This window comes from Polyodon spathula, chromosome 2 (assembly GCF_017654505.1).
Source record: "Polyodon spathula isolate WHYD16114869_AA chromosome 2, ASM1765450v1, whole genome shotgun sequence".
In the NCBI taxonomy this organism is placed as follows: Eukaryota; Metazoa; Chordata; class Actinopteri; order Acipenseriformes; family Polyodontidae; genus Polyodon; species Polyodon spathula.
Window position 1 is genome coordinate 45,047,608 of NC_054535.1, and position 23,849 is coordinate 45,071,456.

At 37.6% G+C, this 23,849-nt stretch overlaps 1 protein-coding gene across 4 annotated transcripts in view; it reads left to right on the forward strand.

The window, feature by feature from the left end:
- The window catches only part of inpp4b (inositol polyphosphate-4-phosphatase type II B), a 214,984-nt gene that overhangs the window by 144,531 nt on the left and 46,604 nt on the right, over positions 1 to 23,849 (forward strand). For all 4 annotated transcript variants that reach the window (XM_041223071.1, XM_041223078.1, XM_041223084.1 and 1 more), the window contains 4 exons: positions 6,508 to 6,691; positions 10,334 to 10,555; positions 11,674 to 11,812; positions 17,507 to 17,679. In XM_041223071.1, the coding sequence (XP_041079005.1) occupies positions 6,508 to 6,691; positions 10,334 to 10,555; positions 11,674 to 11,812; positions 17,507 to 17,679 (718 nt within the window). The remainder of the gene's footprint in view (positions 1 to 6,507; positions 6,692 to 10,333; positions 10,556 to 11,673; positions 11,813 to 17,506; positions 17,680 to 23,849) is intronic.

Sequence of the window (23,849 nt, forward strand, 5' to 3'; positions counted from 1 at the left end):
GCAGTGCGCTGAATGAGATGCAGCATACATGTATTTGTGCGTGAATGTCATCTGTACAAATGACATTTTCCAGCAGAAAGACATTGTCAGTGCAAAATCTATTTTCACTGCCAGGGATGTAAATTAAAAGTGCAGAGACAAGAATCCCCCCTACCCCCAGTCAAATTGCACCCTAATTGTATTGGTCCAAGTACAATGACATTCTTACTATGTTAATGAGTGTTAACTCAGAAGATTAAGATTTCCAATCTATGCTGCAATCTTCAGAAGTCAGGCCATCTGGGAATTCACAACAGGGCACTTCACCACATAGGAAATCTCGCTCACTGGTCCTTTTGATTTAAGATAAATGATTCCCAGTGAGATATACCATAATAGGTCGATTTTGCAGCACTTGGCAACTAAACTCACGCCATGTTACAGTAGTTAAAAAAAAAAAATAATTCCTTCAGGGCGGATATATTTCATAGGAAAGGTAATTGTTCACACCGTTCAGATTAATTTTCCAACAGCAGAGTGTCACACTGATAATGAGATGCTACAGGTGCTTTATGAAATCTGTCCGTTTTATAGCAGCTGCTTTGATCTGCCGACGTGTTGACTTGGCATTCCTAATAAAGTGGCCAGTCCCTGTAATAAAAAATACTGTAAGTTTGCAGTTATTGGAAGATTTGCAGAGCCAGCATGAACTTTTCTGTTGATTTCACCCACAAACTTAAATAAGTAAGTAAAGATTCAGAGGAAAGGTAAGCTATTTATTTGTCAGTCCACGAGAACTTTCATCTTTCGTAGATCATTATTTGTCTGTCAATTATCATTTTTCGAGGACTAACCCCAGGTGATGTCAGAGCAGCAACCACTTCTAAATTATTATGAAGTGTTATTGGTGTGTATGATTAAATGTATGGGAAAGCCTTTTTTAAAAATCCCGATCCTGCGTCCCTGGCACATTAGGAGAGCTATAAAATGACAAGCATGATCTCTTCTTCTCCTGTTGTTGCCTGTCTCTGAACAAACATAAGAATTAGATCTTTTCTTAGCGATCTGTCCTCTGATGTTTTTATGAACTTTAAATGAGCACTCAAGTGTTAGTTTTCCAGACACCGAAGAACAAAATCTTATAATAAAATATTGAAATAGGTTTTCTTTGACTTTTGAGCTGCTTTTTTTTGTTTGTTTCCATATAGAATTATTATTACTTCCAGGCACTGAAAATAACCAGAGGCAGAGGCAGTTAATAGTTCGTCAACATAATAATTGAGACGCTTATTCAGGAGGTGCATTGACTTTGCTGTATCTTATGGAAGTGGACTGTGCATCAAATTGTACATTACTTAATGATTTAGAGACATTGCTTTACATATACAATATAGAAATGTACTTGTTATTCTTTTTTTATACATACACTTATACATAAGTGGCTGTAGATAACAATTTATGCAGGACTTATGAGGAATACATTGTTCAAAAACAGTGACTCCAATGCTCAGGGATTTGTGCTTGACCCCGTGGGCCTAGCAGCATGGATGACTACAGCCTAAAGGACAAGCAGGGAAGTATCTAATGGCACGGTAATTACCTGCCCTAATCTGACGCAAGAGGCCTACTGACACATGCAGAGATTCTTCAAAAGGTATCAGTATCATTCAAGCCATTGCTCCATGGACACTGCTGCAAACTGTCAGCTGAGCAGAGCTCCTCTATGACCATCTTCCTACAATGACCTTTTCTGTTGTCACATACTCAGTACTTGGATAAAAGAGTGAAAAGAAGAAGAATCAAAATGCTACTGGGATACATTGTACAAATGTATTACTTTTCAAGGTAGTTTTCAAAGCCAACCAGCAAATATCAAGATAAATGTCGCTGTGTCACATATGAGGGCTGTTTTCTGAGAAGGGTCAAAAATACCTTTGGTAAAATAGCCTTCAAGTAACATACAAATAACGTAAGATACAAAATGGCAACTGTAGGTGTTTTAGATTTCTTTAAGAACATCTTTCTCACTGGGAATCTCTGAATCTTCTGAATTCTGACCTACCCATTTAGAAATTAGCTCAGAGATTAGGTGTGGTCTCAGATAGACCGGGATAGCCGCTGCTAAGTTTTAGCCTGTTACTGCCGCTTCCCCACCAGTTGTCTCCTTATCACTTTGCACTGCCAAAGTCAGTGTGTAGCAGTGTACAATATTAGGCTCCTTAGTTTGACAAGGAGAATGGTAGAAAATATTGTAAGCATTTTCCAAGCTGTCCTTTATACTTGTGATGGTACTCTATCCCTGTGATTCAGACCTCATCAGCATTTTCATCACACTTAAAGCTGTAGGACAATGATTTTGTCAGTAAAGTTCATTGATCAGTTGCGTAAAGCTGCCAAAGATTTAATGTGATTTGTTGGTGCTTTATAAGCTTATAAAACTCTTTGCAAGTTACACCTGGGAACCTATATATTATTTGTGGATTTTAAGATGCAGAGTTGTTAATGCAAAATGCCAACACACCAACAAATAAATGCACAGCCCTTCAGAGAAGCTCAAACTTCCCTACTGTACATGTAAAAAAGAATGGCCTATACTTCACTGCCCATGCTGTACGCTGTTATATGTCACTTGCATTCAACATTGCTGTCAAAGTAATTGCACAAGGGGAAAAAAAGACTCACAGTGATCTAAGCAAATTAAAAGCTTTATGCATGACCTTTGTGTGACCCTATTCAAAGTTCTTACCTGAACCAGTTTTTGTTGTCAAAGGTGCTGGCTTTTGTGAAATGTGTTGCGAAAACAAGTCACTGCTGTAGTATTTTTTTTCAGTATTACAGTACTGTACCTATAAATTCAAAGCACCTTGAGCTGCTTTTTGAGGGAATCAATCTAATTTATTTCCCTGAGTGTTCCTTTTAAGAGATTAGCCTGGAATGACTCAAGCTGATATGCGAGTTCCATTTCCATCCCTGTCTAGTCCTTTGCTCTGAGCATTTTCTAAAGGACAAAGGTTGACTGCAATATAATTTTGCCTCTTTACAATATGATTTGGGGAGTGGGGACAACACGCATTAAACCCCCGTCCTCAGCTGCAGTCTGTTCGTGTCGACTGTCACACAAAGATGGGAGATCTTTATTAATTTTTCTAGCATTAATTAGGTATGCACTTGAGACTGCAATTTAATTAGGTAGATGAATGTGCATCTCTTCCTCACATTACTGTCATAACCAATTCTTATTGATAATTTATGAAAATCAAGGGAAATGTTACTGTTTGATGGTTTTGCTAATGTGAGTTATTTGATTCTGCTGAACCTTGGTATCAGCGTGTAGCTTCTCCCATTGCGGAGTTGGCTGTGTCTGAGGCTTTATAGACAGTCCCCACTCTAGGGTTCCCCATTACCTGCCGTCAGCTCCCTTTGTATGAGTGTCAGGCCTGAGTGGCACGCCTTGCTGGAATAAACAGAATTGATTGCTCTTTAATTATATTTTCCTACAGTTGTTGTTTCCAGGTGTTACTGACGTGTAACAGCTTGTCCCCATCCTTTTAATGATAATGTATTTATTTTGTTTCCATGGATCTAGGCTTTCTACCTTCATCATATTCACACAAGCATTCTTCCTAAATGTTTAAAGCATTATACTGAACATGTTGTTTTTGACTGTTTAATTTTATACAGGCAGTGACACATTTGGTTCCTGAAAGTCGCGTTGTAAGTCGAAGCACATTTTCCCATAGGAACAATGTTATAAGTTGGGGTTACGTTCCTGACTCTTTGGCCAGATAATATATTTTTACAAAAGTGACCTGTTATATTGTACTTATGCAAATATATATTTAACTCTTTACACTTAGCCCGGTGGGTACATGCGTATTACTCGGGCATCTATATGTTTAAAAGTACAGACTAAGGGCTTTCCAATGACGTATTCAGCGTGTGGTATTCCTAAATGGAACTACAATTGCTTGAAGTTAAAACCCTCATCATGTGACAGAGTTCACAGCTTAGGTTTCGTTTTGAGTCCATTGCTCTTATCAAACATTTTTAAGGGCAAATAAATTCTAAAAAAAAAAAAAAAAAAACAGTTACATGCTTTAAAAAAAAAAACAAAAAAAAAAAAAACGCTTTGACCATGACAGATACTGCAATTCGAACACCGAGCTGTGCACATGACGCATGGCTCAGGTCTCACCGTGTCGTAAATGCCGTATCGATGTCGTAAAGTCGAAGTAGGGTAATAATGCAAAAGAGACGTAAGTGTAGTGCGTCGTAAGTCAAGGATCGTCTGTACTTATAATTATACTTATGTTTGTGGTTTTCCCAATTCCCATACCTCATTTTAGAATTGTATTATATATATATATATATATATATATATATATATATATATATATATATATATATATATATATATATATATATATATAGTCACCGCCAATGGTTTTTACCGTAGTTTTCTCCCCAATGTGGAACGCTCAATTATTATTTTTAATCCTGGTGCACCAGTGCTCTGTGCCAAGTTTGATTATGGGTATTAACTCGGGGATTTAATCTTGCCATTTTCTTTTAATCGATTTAATCACCCCATCTGGACAATTAATCGATAAATCACACCTGTTTGCTATAATATATAATTGTAGTGAAAGACAACAAAAGGTAACACTTGGTATTAATGCTGTTTTTAGCAAGCATTTATTAATGACACCTAATGTTTAACAGGCAATTATTGTGTTGAATAGGGCCATTTTAGTACAAACTTTAAACTAACTGGCAATTTAGTTGAGTGCTATTTTATTTTAGTTTAATTTACTGGTAGTTAGCAGCATATAGCTGTACATAAATCTTGTAGTTGCAGTCTTTTTTGCTTCCTTCTGAGCTATGGTAAAATATAGAGTACCCTGTTTGCCACAGTCTTTTGAGGTATTCTCCACCATCTTTCTAAATTTCTTTCTCAGGTGCTGCTTTTTTGCTACAGCGTGTGGGTAGACTAGATTAATCTATCAATGATTTTTTTAATCGATCAACACCCGCAGGCATGATTAATTGATTAAAACCCCAAGTATTAACCATTTTAAAAGGTCACTTGACAAAGCAACCATTGCAGCACTGTCAACAACTCATATCTCAGAAACCATTACAAAGTAACTATATCAATACCTCATATTTCAAACACTTAAATACAACTAGAGCTTCTGTTTTCTGGTTTTTATGAATTTCATTTTTCAGGTGATTATTTTTAGCTATTTTTGAGTTACTACCTATCAAACTGTCCTCCGTTTCTTGTACTCTCACTTTTTTAAATCTTGCAAGGGTGTTACAATCCTCCAATAGAAATGTAGGAATCTGCTGCCAATCAGTAGTTTGGGTGGGTTTAAAATATTCAGAACAAATCAATGCAAGAGACAAGTCAGGAGGGAGGGACACTGCCCAACTGCACTGGATTTTTTTTTTCTTTTTGTAGGTATGTTATTTTATGCACCAATTTGAGGTTTTTTTGTATTGAGGGTGTTTTATCATTTTTTATCGGTTAAAACCAAAAACCAGAAGCCCTAAATATAAACTTCACTGCACTTGTTGCCAAGTTATTTTCAATAGAGAGACAAACACCCATTGCAAAGGGCATTGTTTGCTTTATAAGTTTAAAAAAAGACATGTCAAGCCTATAAGCCTCTAATTCAAAATTCCAAACAAGAGGCCTGATGAGGCACTTGATCCTTATTTTTCTAAAATGTAGAAAAGATGTTGCACAGATTACATTTTAGTTAATGAGTCCCTTCTTGGCAAGAACTCTTTCATTGATCTTAGCATTTTATATTTTATTTTATTTTCTTAACACTCAGAAAAAGGAGTCAATAAAAACAAATGGGCCCACCTCTGATTAAGAATCAATGAATGTAATAATGTTTGGTGTTTAAACTGTGACCTGTTATAACTAGATGTGTAGCCTAGGGGGGTTCATTTTTAAGATTGCTATATGTTCTATTCTGTTCTAATGCATCATTATTCTTTATAATTTGCACTGTGATGACTTGTTGTTACATGGTTTCTGTTGCGATAAACTTAAGGATGCAGTCTGTTTTTCTGTGCCTAACCAGGTGCTAGCTAGTTCAGTACTAACTGGGGATAATCTCCAGCTCAGTCCTGTCTTCAGACCAACTGTACTACCTAAGCAAAATATACACCCTTTTGGTTTCTGGAAAGACCCAAAGCTTTGAGATTGAATTGGCAGGTTTGATTGTCCAAGACAAAATAGACCTTTTATGGCAGTAATTTTAAAAACAGTGTCAGCCCCTCAGTTGCAGAGTTCATAAACACTGTATGTTAAATTGTTTTATCTTCAGGTCAGATTGGTGATGCATACTTTAAGGTAGTGTCTTCACATTTCATATGCAGGGGCAGGGGTGAATTTTTTGCATAACATTCTGAAATACATTGGTTCAAATAAAATGTATATTTATGAGCCTACAGCAGTATGGAGCCGTGTGTTATTTATAAACTTACCCCTGTGTCTATCCTGAATACTAGTTTCAGCACAGCATACCAGTGCATCTACTATTCACCTGAAAACACATCCAAGGCAAAGGAGGTACTTACCAGCATCAGCATGCTGCAGCCCCTCATCTCCAGCCTGAGCGACCAGCTGCTTCATTCTGCACAGCAGCACTCATCCGACAGCCTAAAGGAGGCTTTGAAGACTCTTTCAGACAAAGTAAGATTTCACAGTGTTGATTGTTGTCCAAGGAACAGGGCCCCAGCTGAGGTCTGTGGCATAGAAACTGTCACAAAGCCCTTTTAACTCTCTCCCCATATGACTTCTCATTAAGTAAAATCATTTTTGTTTAGGGAGGTGGAATAATTGAGTGTGCTACAAAGTGATCATTATTTTCTGTGATTAACTAATTTAGAATACAGCTGAAATGCAGTAGCATCATTTAGACATGTTTTAAATGAATAACTGTTTTGGACTGCAACTCATGCACTGTATTACCCGTAGCAGAGATTCCTCTCTAAGCTGTGGCCTTGATGTATAATCAAACAAGATTTACATTGACAGCTGTTCAGGATTACATCAAGCTAATGAGTCCTGTGTTCATTTTATTACTTTGTTACTGCCAAACGGTCCTTTTAAAAACACACTATAACCCTGGCTGACACTAGAAAAAATTACCGGAAAAAAAAAAAAATTCTCTATTCCAGTTTTTGCTTTCATGTTATCCAATTGCTACTTCAGGTTAGAGTGGTTTAGCCCATCGAAAAAGGTAGTCTGTCTTGAATTGAAGTGTTTATGCCACATTTTCAGATGTAGCTTTCTAAACTAAGACTGCAATTAAAGGCGCCAGTACAGTACATGCAATATGCAGTTGAGGTTTGAATTAAAGTTGTTTCTTTATTCAATTGCCATCTCCTTTTAATTCTGTTTTTTCTTAAATGAAAAGTAGAATGTGCTACATAGTGTGCTATGTGCATTGACTTCTTATGAGTATGTTAAGGGTTTTAGTACAAAAGAAAAGTGAACAAATGAGACTTGATAAACGCTGATCCCAGACCTAGAACAGGACTAAATAATTATACAGGCAAGATAACTGCTGATGGTTAAATTATATCTTTTTGTTCTTATTTGGGCTTTGGGCTGTACAAAGACTACCTTTTTATCTGTTTTTAAAGTTGTACCACCTCCCTTATATAGCAACATTCAGTTTTATCATACACATTTCATAGGAAAGTAGATAACGTTACAGGTGCATGAAAATTTGTTGACGCATCTTTTCAACATTAATATACTTCATCTTGTAAGGTTGCTACTGTAAACACGTGTGACACTGAGGGGTAGGTGTACTGAAGTGTTGTACCTGTCGCAAACCAGCTGCAAACGAGTTGGACGTCTTGGGTGAAGTGTACTAAACAGGCGCAATGCTGTTAGCAACTTTTTAGGGAGTGCTTTGCGGCAGCAGTTTATCTTTGCAGTTCAACCTCAGATAAATATGTAGTTATGGACGTTTCTGCAAAGTCTCAAAAAAGGGTGTGGAAATCAGGGTTCTCAAATATTGCAATGAGATGTACGAAAGCTGCAGATAATTGCAACACTTACAGTTGCATCCATTTTTTAAGACCTTTTGAAAGCATTTTTTAAACAGTCGTAATTGTTGCTGGCATTTCCCAGTCTGCCTTTTCTCGTGCACTGCCAGTTGTGCTCAATGCATTTTTGAGGCATACAGCAAAATACCTATTTTTTTCCCTACAACCAGGGAGCAATAGACTGCACACATGTGCCGCTAACCCCTCCAGCTCATTCTAAGCATCTGTACAGGAATAGGAAACACACCTATTCTGTTAATGTGCAGGTGGTTTGTAATTGTGCACAATTTAGCATTGCACCACTGACTAACTGAAATAAAAACGGACAGTATACATTTGGCTTATAGTCTACTCATGATAATACAAATTAGTGGTATAATACACAATTTGTTGCTAGTCCTTTGAAATTCATATTAACAAGAATGTTGTTTTGATTCTTGCACTCTTACATGCATAGACATTATCCTTCAAGCACCCTCTGCTGCAGCAAACCAAAACTCAGTTTCCACTAATTATTTGAACAATGTTGCACGACTCTCTCAATGTATAATGCTAGAGATCTCGCTAAGAAGACACAACAAATATTTAATTTAGTGTGTTTTGTTTGCCTTCATAAACTTTTTTCTTTTTTACATACGACGACATTTTCACTTTGTGTCGCAACAAAAATGCAAATTGCAGGATGTCTGCACTGTGACTGGCACATCGTAGTACACCTGACCCAAAGCCATTCAAAGAAGTAGTGGAGATCGACATGCAGTAAAAAAAATAAATACAAAAAAATACATTTTTTTCTCAAACAAACATTTTTTACATCACCAACCTTAACAAAAGAGCTTCAAGTGTAACAATCTGCCTTAAGCGGGTTCATAGTGGGAAGAAATAAAACCCCAGAGACAGTCAAAAGCAGTTATAACTTCTATTTTTATTTATAAATCTTAATGCTCATTCAGCTAAATGCCTTTAATTCTCTCTCTGACTACTCACACTGACAACAGCCAGCCGTCAGTGCACTGGCCAATTTTATATCTCCTGCTTTCCCCCCATTGTCTCACACCATTGGTCCATTCAAAACACAATATGTAAGTGAGCTCTGGTGATTGATTCCTTCTCCCAATTCGCTGACGCTTTGCTCTCATTCACACAAAAGTAAAGCCCGAGTGGGCTAATCAAGGCTGCACCCACATAAAAGAGAGAGAGCAGCACGCACTTGCCACACATTCTACCACAGACTCACAGTCAACATTTGTGCGGGCATTTTACAGTACAGTCCCTTCCCTCTCCCCAGTTTTCGATAGAGTCCATGTTGCTTGTGTCTGGGTTGCCCCTACCGCTACATGGGGTAATCATAACCGAGATTCTAGTTTTTACTCATTTAAAAAAAAAAACATTATGGGGGAAAAAAAAAAAAAGTAATTTATAAAAGGAGATAATCTTTACTATCAAAAAGTCTTTTTAATCTTGGATCTGGGTTTGTCAGGGTATGAGAGGGTCAGTGAAGTTCTTTTCAGTGTAATGGCCAAAAGGTACAAACAAGCTTCATCTTCAGCAGACAACAGTCTGCTTTGCAAAACATAAGCCTACACTTACATTTATAGCTCTATTATGAGCATTCATCTACCGTAAAAATCATTGTGTAGGTCGCACTGGCATAAACGTCGCTCCCCCCTTTTTAGGGCCCCCAAAACGTGCCTAGAAAATCAAGTTATGTAAAGTTTTTTACAGTAATTGTGACGAAAGTTAGGATTGACATTCCATAGCACAAGTTTCTTAGGCTTTCAGAAACCCTAGTTCTGGTGTCTGATTGGTTGGGCTAATGAAGAATATATATTCCAAAATTTTGCTACAACTTTGTGTGGACATTATCTCACATTTCAGTGAAGTTGCTGTCGCTTAGACAGTACCTGAGATTGTTAGACATCATTCAGAAGGAATGGGGATCTTAATTAGCAAAACATGACATTTGACCATTCCTTTTTATATGCTGGGGCTGGAATCAAATTGGTAGTCTGAGCTTCAAAATCCCATTTTGAGCATAATGATCTTCTTGCACAGAGCATTCTTTATGGAGATAGTGAACAGACTTAGTACTAAAAGTGTCCTGGCTTGTTATTGTAATACCCACACTATTACCCTTGAGAGCCCTTCTTAAATTCTAAACACTGAACTCTTTTGAGCTCAATATAAAGCTTCAGAATAAATTGCCTCATACTGTGTATGATTTTTAATTGTTTTTTTTAACAGCTTGTTTGATTAAGTGTCGTCTTGTTCTCAGATGGAACAGTTTGTACACGTACTGAAAGACGAGCTGGTCAAGAACGCCCTGCTTGCACTCTACACAGCTCGACCTGGCTATGTCAGTAAGATGAATTCAACAGTTTGTAACCATGTTGACGAAAGCAGCCCCACGCCAAAGGAAGACTCCACCTCCACGCCACCTCCTCTGAAGCGACAGGACTCTATACCTCATCATTCTGAATACGATGAGGAAGAGTGGGCAAGTGATACCTCTTTATTTCACAGTACTCTTTTACAGTGTGGGTGGAGAGTAACTTGTTTCACCTCATGTAACCCACCCAGTAAGACACATTAAACAGATTGCAGAATGTGTCAAAACAATTATTGCTGGAGTCTATCAGAACTGCCATATTGCTGTAATTATCTCACTCAAGTGAAAGGCCAGCAGCCCGCAAATATTATAGGTACTATTGAACTGGCATGTCTATAAATCTGAAAAAAAATGTAAGTGCAGGTGATCTGAAGTCACACAGATTGGAGGGTTCTACATCGTAGTAAGACACCCACCCCTCGTTATGTCGCCCCTCTCTATACTGCGGATTCGGATATATTGCGGTCCTGGAGATGGCTCCCTGTTTTTACAGTGCCTTTGCTGCAATATACATAGGCAATTTCACTTAGAATTACTGTTTGTTTTATTTTGTATGGCACGTCACAAACAAAAATATACAAAACAATTGAAAACAAAGCATTAATATCATACTGTTATATACACACGCATTGCACAGTAACACAAAGGAAATTGAATAGCTATGCTGAAGCGGTTTTTATTTTAGCCAGAGAGGTGTTCACTTGTGGCAGCAGTGCACTAGCAAAAGTCACAGGGCAGTGACGTCAGCTCCCTAGCAACAAACCTCCTGTGTTGGCAATGCATTCTTTCAATGCACTGGGTTTGTGCATTTGAGAAAGGAGAGGAAGACTCATGAAATTAACTGGAGACTTAAGTTGATGAGAAGCAATTACCCCCCGCAGTACGAATTAAAACGGTGTGTTGTTTTTTTATGAAAAATGAGAAAAAGCGGATTGCGTACAGGATTTGTATTGGACCCTGACGCCCCCGATAAAACAAGGGAGTGGTTGTACATTATTTGTTAACCTATTTGTTTTTCTGTGGGTCTCTCGCTATATCGAGATAAGGGTTTTTTTTTTTTATGGCTAGCCTTTGTATTGTTTACAGTACACTCAAAATGTTGGAGATCTAGTAGCTGAGGTATGTAGGATTTGAAATTAAACTGTGAAGTACTGGGATGAGCTAAGGTTAATTCTGAAACATTTGCATGAGAATATTAATTGTTGTTATGTGTGGTTTTTTTGCAGGACAGGGTTTGGGTGAATGTAGCAAAGAGCTTGAACTGCATCATTGCCATGGTGGACAAGCTACTAGAGCATGAAAATAATAATCAGGAAACTGGAGCAGATCTTTCGCAAGCAGATGTAATTACTTCACATACTAACGGTAGGAAATTAATCCATAATTTCAAACCCTCAGTCATGAATTCTGAATCTCTTAATACATATTTACACAATAAAGACAAATCATGTGTTTGGTTAATGGTAGAAAACTCTTTATTCACAGCATTTTATCAAACACCAGTAATGGCCGAATTTTTTTTTTTTTTTTGTTTGTTTGTTTTATTCAAAGTGACCAATTATTCTTTTGATTTATTTTCTCCCAATTTGAATGTTTTTTCTCCTCACCGCAGCATAGCATGGACATTCTGAGGGCATATGAGCATCCTCCGATCTCACAAGCCTAAAGCCAGAATCACTTTTACGCCGAGCAATCCAGAGCAGAAGTAGGTGGGCTACAGATCCCAGAAGAGAGAGATCAGGCCTGCTTCTTATCCACTCTGAATATGCTTGGTGTCTGGCCAGTAGGGTTCGCTGTAGCGCAGTGAGGGAAATAAGTCCCCAGCCGGTTTCCCATCCCCACCCCTGGGAGCGTCAGAGCCAATGTGACGCCCCCTTCGAAATCCCCAGCAAAGTTCAGCCTCTTTGCACAGCTTGGACGCGAACCAGTGCCGTCCAAGCTGTATGACTCATCCTGTGCTCCCCGCAGCAGCGCTTTAACTGGATGAGCCACTTGGGGACTCAGAAGCTGTTTTTCTAACACTAATAGTAGTGAGTTTTGATGTCCATGCCTCAACCAGTTATAATTCAGCTTAGTCGTGGCTCCCAGTTGCCCCATAATGCCAGTGCACTAGCACTTTTATTCTCATTATGAAGTGGAAAACAAATAGCACAGTCTTGTAACTATGGCCGCCAACTATAGCATTAAATTATGTACAATTTATTAAGTGCTTTGTAGATACTTAGGGGAAAAAGGTTGTGTTTTTTTTTTTTTTTGGCAGTTGGAATTGACCAAATATACTGTGGGGTAGGGTCCAAGCAATGTCTGCCTGTTTTTTTGTTTTGTTTTGTTTTCACTGCTGGATTTGTGGCTATAACTCTTTAACTATAAAGGTTACATTTCATACATGAAATGAATGTGCACACACTAGGCTTAAAAAAAAATAAAGTTAAATAGTTTGAGACGCTCCCTGTTTAATAATATAGATAACAAAAAACACAGAAAAAGAGAGACACTTTTATTTTGTATTTTAGCATGGCCAGCTAAAATCTGATGGTGTAAGTTCAACATGTCAGGAACATGGACTTTTTTTTTTAATAAATTGGATAATATATAAAGGTATTATGCCCTATATAAAAAGGGACCAAAAGCAGCCAAAAAAAAACTGATTAATTGAAAATGTGCAAAAGAAAACAAAAAGATAAAAAAAATTCAATTATTCGTCCCAGGGACCCTGATCATGTGGCACAAGATTGGGCTGTTCACTGTGGTTTGACTGGCCAGCATGTTGGCGACCATGGTAACATAACCCTAAACAGCTCTTGTCTCATGCATCTGATCCACATACAAGAAAAATCGGAATGCCTTCGATGTCACCATTTCGCTTATTTTATAAAGATTTTGTGTGAAAATGTTTGTTTACTGCACTAAGGTAGGTCTGTCTTACAGCGCAGCAGCAACATTCCAAAACACTGACATTCATGGCTATCTCCTCTACTGGAAATACACAAATAGGACCTTGTTTTAAAGCTCTGTCTCTCCTCTTTCCAGTGGTGTATCGCAAGCAGGGCTGTCTCTCACAGTGCCGGCAGGATATTTAACACTGGATGGACCTTATAGAGTTAAAGTTTTTTACTAGGACCCCAAAGCCGCCAAACAAAACACCCTTTGTTGATAAGGTAGAATGGCCCACATCCCAAAATTACACTAGCACATCTGACGTTGACGATTTTCTTTCTAGTCTTTCTGAAGATGGCAGGTATTGGCACGAGCAGAGATACAAATGACATCACCAGGGCTATTCTTTCATTAGAAAGAATAACAATAAAAGCAACCAAATGATGAATGATGGCTTCTCTCCCACGTGTCTAATGCACACAAACTGTTTTGATTGAACATGAATAGCTTTTCCTCACTCCTGCACAGTTTTAAATTGTGTAGGTACGCTAGGTTGTATTATGATTTTTTTCCTACAACAAAAAGAAATCCTCATTTTGTTCTTTCTGGTGAAATATGAAGAGGCAGACGGCTGTAAATAAACTTTCCATCCTGTATCTCATTATGAGGAAGGAGCTCATTTACATGATGCTGAGAAAAACAGTGGGCTTTCAATCTCCTGGAAATTGCGGTTTAAATGTCGGGTCAAAAGCTTACTTTTAGCCAGCCAGCACTTTTAAGGGCAGGTATAAAACTGTGATTCGTCGTCTCCTCATCTCTTCCTGAAACATGTTTTTTTTATGGTGTTATTTTTTTTTATGAACATTGTAAAGCTTACAAACAAGGTAAAATGTAAATACCAGCTGTGCAACAAAAACATAAGGAGACTACGCCCTCATTTGTCCATCAACTATATTGCAAGTCCTGCCCAGTAACTAGCTTTTCGTTGGTTAGAATGCATACTAACTACAAATCCCCTGTACATGATACGGCATTTTATTATGAATTTATTTATGTTCCCTGTACAAATGTAAAATGTTAAATTTGGAATTAATCATAATACTTCGATCTGCTTATACTGCTGTGAATTTATTGTTTATGTTTCTAACATTTGGAGATCGCAGCAGAAGTGTTGGCTGTAGATTTCAAGTTGACAAATACACATACTGCACATTGTAACAGTGTACTAAGGTTGCATTGGAAGGTTTTTAAAATGAAATAATGAATAAAATACTTTTTCTTTTTTTATATATATAAAAAAATGTATATGAAGCTGGATTTGAAAACCACGTCCAAATATACTTATAAGCATCTAAAACAGTCTGCCTAGCTGGTTAACACAGCATATTTCACAAAAAGGCCTTTGGCTTCTCAGGCTAGATGTTTATTTTGAACATTTATCTAAGTTAATTGAGTTCCCCTTTTAAATTAATAAGGGACTATTGCACACTACTGAAATAAATGTATTTTACCCTAGCACTCATTGAATTACACATTAACAGGCTACTCTTTCAATACAAGATTTTCTTATGTTGTTAAAGAAATGTACCAAAAAATGTGGTTCAACAAAACTATTACCAGGAACTAAGCATTTTTCCCATAATAGGCAATGTGAGTTTTAATATTATGCTACGTTTTTGTGTCTACGGTTATTTATTTTAGTAATTATTTAGCAAAACTCCAAAAATGCTAATTAAAAAATATTCATACACTTTGATGCTATGATAGTATTGTCTACAAGATGCTAGAAATTTCAATATGATAATGCAGAACCTAATTCTAGAAAAGTACAAAATGCTGGACTGTGGGTGAGCATTCTTACAGAGTATAAGCATGTTAGGCAAGGATGATTGTTGTCATTACCAATAAGTCAATATGGGGAAAAGTAAAGAGCTATCTGAAGACCTTAGGCAGAAAATTATTTATTGTCATGGAGAAGGATACAAGAAGATTTCCAAGCATTTGAGTATCCCAATTTCAACTCTTGTTTCGATTATCGGGAGGTATAAGACTTGTACTGTAGTGGTACTGTCACAACTCTCCAGCAGTCTGGAAGAAAGAAGGTTCTTTCACCAAGAATAAGTAGAAGAATTGTGATGAAGGTTAATAACAATCCAAGATTGACTGCTAAAGATATTCAAAGTGAATTGGCTGCAGGTGGGACTGGGGTTTCCATTTCAATCACAGGGCGAGTATTGCATGGTGATGGTCTCAATGGTTGCAGGCCAAGGAAAAAGCCACTCTTAGGAAAACATTACAAGGACAATCGTTTAAAGTTTGCAAAACAGCATTTGAATGATGGATATGAGTTCTGGTCAAAGGTTTTGTGGAGTGATGAAACAAAAATCGAGCTATTTGGTCATGCAGATAGTCATTACGTTTGGAGAAAGTCTGGTGAGGCGTACAAAGATGTGCTGTCAAGAATGGTGTTGTTAATATATTTCTAGTGGGCTGTTTTTCCTCTAATGGCACAGGAAATTTAGTTCCAATACATGGTCAAATGGATTCCATAGCATACAGCCATTCCAGAACCTTGATTTTGTTCTTCTTTAACCATTCTAAGGTAGATTTTGATGTGTGCAGATGATCTATCTGAAACCATCCTCTACAAAACTTGATTTAAAGTGCACCTGGGTGTTCAACACATCAAAATCTACTTTAAAATGGTTAAAGAAGAACAAAATCAAGGTTCTGGAATGGCCTAGTCAAAGTCCTGATCTAAATCCGATTGAGAATCTTTGGTATGAGTTGAAAAAGGCTGTGTACAAGAGAAGTCCTTGGAAAGAACTGGAACCATTTTGCGTTGAAGAATGGTCAAAAATCACTAAAGAATCATGCAAAAAGCTAATTGACTAGTATCCTAATTGTTTTAAAGAGGTTATTATTGCTAAAGGTGCCTCAACTAGCTATTAATTTTCCTTGTCACAGCATGAATACTTTTGAATTAGCATTTTTGGAGTTTTGCAAAAAAATTGCTGAAATAAATATTTGTAATTTTTTTTCCCAAAAGCAAAACTTTTACTACAAAAGATTTTTCCTATACTTATTTGTTTTTGAGAAATTTCAAGAAGCTATAAATTTCCATTGGGGTATATACACTTTTCACTGTAACTATATATTATAATAATTTGCTTAGCAATAAACTGGCCTGATAATTACTATCATGTTTTTCATTCATATATAATGTGTGTGAGTCCTTGCCTGGAATGGGGCTGAGGCATAATTGGGTAATTGGCAATCAATTAAGCCTCAGCCACATGGCATAAAAGCTGGTCTTTGTTCCCAGTATGGGTGTGGGTTGCTGTGTGGAGGCTAAGGCCTGTGTGAACACTGGGTTTGTGCAGACCTTGGAAGAGAAGGTATTTAAGACTTCTAATTAAATAAGTGTGGGTTTTGTTATGGGTAAACGTCTTAGCCACTCGGTGTATATACCACTTGTGACGTATTTGCCTTTAAATAATTGACCTAGACACAGAAACCTGCAGTTTAAGCACTTTTCTGTGCACTTTTATTAAATCAAAACAAACACAAAACCTCCTTCCATGAGCTCTAACTAAACTTCAGTTCTACACTATACAGGATGGCTAAGCCGTTTACCGGTAAAAAAACCACAGTTAGAAGTCTTAAATACCTTCTCTTCCAAGGTTTGCACACAAGCCTAGCCTCCACATGGCAATCCACACCCATACTGGGAACAAAGGCCAGCTTTTATGCCATGTTGCTGGCTTAATTGATTGCCAATTGCCCAGTTATGCCTCAGCCACATTCCAGGCAAAGACTCATTAAGGCAGGATTCTTCTTTCCCGCCAACCAACACACACACACCCGTGAAAATACACACACATACTTCTCTCCATGCCCCCACCTTGGTACTATATATATATATATATATATATATATATATATATATATATATTATATATAGAGAGAGAGAGAGAGAGAGAGAGAGAGAGAGAGAGAGAGAGAGAGAGAGAGAGAGAGAGAGAGAGAGAGAGATCTCACTTAAGTTTGTCAGCTAAGTTTCTTCTGAATTGTACCTGCTAATTGCTGTACTGTTATGTGTTTTAGGCATGCAGAATTGAAACCCAGGGTTCTATTCACAAAGCTTTAACTTCCATTGTCTTCTTGTACTTGGTCTTAAAGGTGACTGGCATGAGCAGCTCTACCCTCTTGTGGTGGCACTGAAGGACTGCGTCAAAGAAGTCGTTGATCGAGGCCAGAAGTCTATGGCATTTGTTTTGCTTCAGGAAGCAGCATGCAGCATTCCTCAAGGCCTTGTCCTAAAGCAGAGGAGAGATGTGGTCTTTAGCCAAGCAGTAGGTGCTTCCAACAACACTTCTATCACAAATGAAATCTCCAGGCTCTCCTGTAAAGGCTTGTTAAAAAGTTAACATAGTGTACTTTAGCTCTTCTGTTGTAAGACATTGACGAAGATATGTTGTTGAAATATCTTTTGTTTTAGAGATTCAAAATAATTACCCATGTCAAAGCAGGTTCCTTTTCTATACTGGCATGTGGTTACCTACAGCTCTGGCCTAAAGTTTTGCATAGAATAACTTAATTTTGCTTCATAGTTGAATAAAACCTGCTGAATAATGTTATATTAGCATACTAAATTACATACTGCTTTGTAGTTTTCTGTATGAAAAACTGACAAATTGAAAAACGTGACATCTCGAAACCTAACATGAAAAAACACGGTTTCCGAAGACTTCACAAATCTTGACACATGTTACTTAATTAGAAATAATCAAAAGGTGACAATTAGAAGTGATAACGAGTAGATTTAAGCTCAGTCATCATTCCACTACATAAGGATGGTTTTTGCAGTCATCAGATAGCCAACATAGGTTATGCCAGCCAAAGAATAGTATCTAGGATCATCCAGAAATATGAGACTGGAAGCTGTAAAGCTGCCCCCAGGTCTGTACGTCAGCACTGCTTGCCAGGATCACCACCTGTGCTGTTCAAATCTGACAGATAGGACAGCCAGTAGTGTCCACTTACTACAGCAATGGAAAGAAGTTGGAGTGATGGCGTCTGCGCCCACCGTGAGACGATATCTCTTAGAGAATGGTCTGGTGTCAGGGAGGCCTGCTGAGATACCCTTTCTGTAGGGTGGTGTATTTTTAGATGTCAACAAACAGAACCCAAAATACTTTACTATCAGTAGTTTTTGCTTAACTTAAACACATCTCAAATAAAAACAAAAGGTGTTAAACGTGTAAAAATGCTTTTTTATGCACCAAATTTGACTCCATTTTCTACCCGGAGTGCATCTTGAATTTAAGTTTTGTACTGTACTGACTTTTGCTTTCAGAATAAAAAAAAAAAAAAAAAAAACATTTGTCACTAAAATATTACAATTTTGCAAAGGAAAAATTCACACCAAGTTAGGTTATGATTTTAAATTGAAAGATCTTTTTATTTTTATGCTACAGCATGCTCTAAAAACACATCTGTCACTGCCATGACTGTCAGGAGGGTGTGTCAGTGCAGTCTGTACTGCAAAAAATGCATTGACATCATTTTTAAATGCATGGTTTTTGTTTATAATATACAGAAATGTAATGCATTATAGCACATTTTAAAGGGCATTTGTTTGTTTGTTAAGAAATTATAATTATACCTGTTATGCAATAATTTATTTAAAATTTTTTAGGGGTCAAAAAGTCTTAATAACATCGTTTTACATATTGTATAGAACGTTATTATACGAGATTGGATCAATGCATTTGCCACTGAAAAAGCAGTTAATGTGAATATCTACATATAATATGAAGCACTTTCTTTAAAAATATTATAAATGTACTTCAATTTAAACTAAATATGGCATATTTTCCACATTTAACTTCCTTTCTATATTGCAAATCAATGTTTTTAAACGGTGTAGCATATTTGCATAATCAGGTCCACCATGAATTGTATTGATGCAACTAGCCCATCAGAGCTGCCCTGTGACGTTTCACCCGTCATACCATCTCTGTCACTGCTGTCAATCACTTGTCTGTGTGCAAGGGGTAAAGTAAAAACTTGCCTTTTAAATGCATCCTGAGTATTGTTAGTGGATTTACAACACACACTAATCATTTTATTTATATATAAACATATATATCACATTGGAAATACTTTTCTTCCTCCAAATTTTCTAATATCTAAACCAAACGAGACCTTACAGATCGATCATTGGTACGACTGCTGGCATTATCTCAGAGCAGAGACTGGGCTGAACTTGACGCTGGTCCAAACCTCCAGTGTGCGTCACGTAATCTAACCCCTATATCTCGTAAAACCTCTCGGGATAGGAAAATAATTAAGAGGGATGTCTTCCTGACACATAGCACCAACCAATAATGTACTTTTTGTCAATTTAGATTACGGTCTCAAAATACCGCCTCAAAATATATATATATATATATATATATATATATATATATATATATATATATATATATATATATATATATATATATATATTTTTTTTTAATATTAATATTCCTGTCAGAATAATGCGAAAACAGGGATTCAGAAAGATTAAAGTGTATTAAGTATATTTTAAAGCAGTTTGTATGTGTAGTATAATGAAGTCGGTGTGGTTTTGTAGAAAAAAAGTAAACAGCAACCGAAACTCAGTCCGCCACAGATATAGCACCAGAAAAAGTCTGGAAATTCAATGGCCACTTGTCTTAAAAACACACTGTTATACAATATAATTAGGGCTTCTGATTTTCAGTTTTAACTGATCAAAACCCAATAAAACACCCCCTATACAAAAAAAAATTAAGATTCAATAAACATCGGAAAACACCGGAAAAACTGTGGAAATGGTTAATCAATTTATGTCACCTTTATCCTGTTTCCATTAAAAAATTAAACCTACTACAAAAATAATAATGAATATATTTCCCAGTGATGCTGGTCAATGTCCTGCCTTCCTGGCTTGCATCTGTCATTGATTCGTTCTGAATACCTTAAACCCGCCCCAACTACTGAGTGACAGCACATTCCTACATTTCTATTGGAGACTCCACTTGCAAGATTTAAAACAAGACTACAGTCAGGACTGAGGCTTGTTAGCAGGATATAAAACTGTTAAAATACTGAGGATTTAAAACAGAATTGTGGCGAAATGTACAAAAATGCCTACACACAAAAACCCCAGAAGAATGTGCCCGTGACCATAGGGATTTCGTTGTGGAAGACAGCAAAAGAAAGAAGGTACAATTTAAGTGTGCAAGTACTGTCAAGTTACTACGATACATATTTTGACAGAAAAAAAAAAAATCGTTCAAGCATTTTGGAAAGTAACCAAAAACACTAATTTCATGCAGTAAATCAAAAACGAAAGCCCCGATAAAAACGATTTACATAAAACTAAAAATAATCTACTTAGAAAAATATGATTTTTGGTTGTGCAAAATGTAATCTAGGTGAATTTTGCAATCCACATTGTCAGATGTTTAGAATATTTTGAAAAATTATTATTATGATTAATACGACAGGTTTCATTGTCTTTTGCGAGATGTAGTGACCTTAGAGCTCTGTAAACATAAAACCACTCAAACATACTTAAATATTTTAAGACAGACAACAAAAAGTTGTATTTAAAATATATATTTATTTTGCAATTGATGATTACTGGGATAATCTTACATTGCTTTCAAAACTGCTGCATTCACGATTCGTGCACACTGTCCTCAAAGGGCATCACTTGATCATGCCCTGTTCCGCCCAGTCTACTTTCTGAGGAAGAAAAACATCACAGAAAGCCTGAACTTTTGACACACATACAAAGATTGGACCAAAGATGACTGGGCCAAAGTAATTTTCTCTGACGAGTCCCCCTTCAGCTGTTTTGGAAACCGAGGTGAATTAAGAGTTTGAAGGCTCAAAGGAGAAATTTACAAGCCATAGTATACCATCCCAGCAACAAAGCATCCGAAACTGTCCATATATGGGGATGCTTTTCTGCCAAAGGCACAGGATCCCTACATGTTTTACCAAAGGGGACAGCTATGAACAAGGACTTGTACCTGAAAACACTTCAAGACCACCTCCTCCCTACGGATCAGTACCATTTTCCCAACGGTGATTTCTGCATACAAGATGACAGAGCCCCTTATGGCCTGGAAAAATAATGGCCCCCAAACAATTACGGCCTGGAAATTTGCTATATCTCAATCCTACTGAGAATGTTTGTGGTCTGATAGGACAGGAAATCAGGAAAAGTCAACCACTACAACCACTGTACATTGTGTCTTATACCTTGCTGTGTGAGAAGATGTCCAGGCAGTAAAGCAGTTTTTCTAAACTCCAGAATCAAATGCTTTCAATTTTAAGCGTGAGATATACAGAAGAGGCTTAAAAAATCCAGCACCAGCTTTCAGGTGTGCCAACTGCCTGCAAGCATAATTTTTTATTATTATTATTATTATTATTATTATTATTATTATTATTATTATTATTATTATTATTTATTATTTTTATTTTTATCATTATTATTATTATTAAGCAGATGCTTTTATCCAAAGTGACTTACAGAGAATAGAGGGTGAACTATGCATCACAAATGCTGCTGCAGAGTCACTTACACTAGGACCTCGGTTTTACTTCTAATTTGAAAGACAGAGCACAAGGAGGTTCCCTATCAAGTACAAAATATATTGCCATATGGGATACTTACCTCAAAGACCTCAAACTTCAATAAAATTATACCAAAGCTTCGCTCCAACGCTTGTGACGCAGTCGTGCCAGCCCCGAGGGCATAGGAAGACTGCATGCACAGGTGACAGCATCATTTTTCCTTTCACAGGACTGAACCTAGACGAGAGAGTCCTAGACAGATGAGACCTCGTTACTTTTTATCATCTTCTATATTTTGATAATTGTGTAATACACTCATTTATGCGATTATTAATGTTGTTTTAGTTTTCTAATTACACGTAATTTTGTGCCCTTTGCCACATCCCGCTGGAACCAAGCAACTTGAGTCAGCTAACTGGTGCTCTCCTTACAGGTTGCTTTGTTCCATTCGGAGTTAAAATAAGTTTCATTTTTTCAAATGATTTTAGTATTATTTGAATTGTTATATTGTTATTACTGTTTTCTGTGAGAGTTTTTCTCTTGTGCGTGTCTTTTTTCTGTTTTTTTTTTACAGAAACACGTATACAACTTGCAGTCTCTGCCACAGTATCTCACTTGGTAACTGCTTGCAGCACCATTACGAAGGCTGTTAGGGCTCTAACAGCAGGCTTCTTCTCTCAGTCTTGTATTTGTTCTGACTGTTTCGGTTTGCCAGAAACTATATAGATGGACATCCCTATATACTGCTTCTTACGGTAACGCAAACCGTGTGAGCCTGTAGGCTCTGGCTGTTTCCCGGTCGATGGGGGTGTTGTACAGCATGCATGACACAGAAGTTGGGTTTGGGCCAATTTCCTCTTGTAGCCGCTCCAATTGACTCTCTGGTGTAGGCACCTAAGCAAGGACTTGACCAAAGACGCTACCTGCCCTAACAAACAGTATAGGGTCTTGGAGGTAATTTTGAAGAGGACTTTCTCAACTGGTGCATTCACCGCAAGGCTGGGTAACTACAACAGTATACTGGTAGCCTACCAGACCTGATTGTTGAGGGCTATTTCTGAGAGCCATAGACCCTGACCACAGCAGCTGGAGGAACTGTGGTTGGTTAATAAAAACCTGCTCCATATCTCATAGCTGAATGAGCATGCTGTGGGTAGAAATCTCTGATAGATGCGATGCAAGAAGAAAGCTTTGGCATTTCCAGGCACGAGTGACTGATGGGGATAAAGCACTGCTGTTAGACGCCCCCATTACACCTGGGCATGAGTCCACGTAGATGAGATGCTGCACTGCTCACACATACTGACAGTAGTGACGTTCCAGAGACTTCTCCATAGCAGGAGCCGGGACCCACTGGCGATGTGGCCAAGGCAACTGTTATATGCTCGCCATGCTCCCACTGTGACCTGCTCAGTTAGGGGGGACATTGTGGCATCCCAATCCATTAATCCTATGGTTCTGGTTCTGGTCCCTGAACGGCTGCATTTGAGCCGTCTGGGGCTTTCTAACACCCTGCAAAATGCCAGAGCAGCATCCACATGTTCCCAGTACAGGTATAAATAGGGCGTCTTTCAGATGTGGTGCCTGCCTCAGGGTTTTGATCCTATGACCTGTCCCATGGCAGTTATATTGCAGTTTTTGCAGGACCTGTTTGATGAGTGGTGATCCCCCTCTACTTTAAAGGTCTATCTGTCAAAATTGACTCATTCTCCCAGGAGCTCACTTCCTGGTGGGCAATTTTTTAAATCTTGGGGGTTTCAGACACCTATGAAGGATATTGTTCCTCGCTGGAGGCTTGACATGGTGCTTCAAGACTTCATGAAGCCTTCATTTGAGCCCTTGCATTCAGAGGAGCTAAAATTTTTATGGTTCAAAGCGGCTTTCTTGCTTGAAATCACATCCA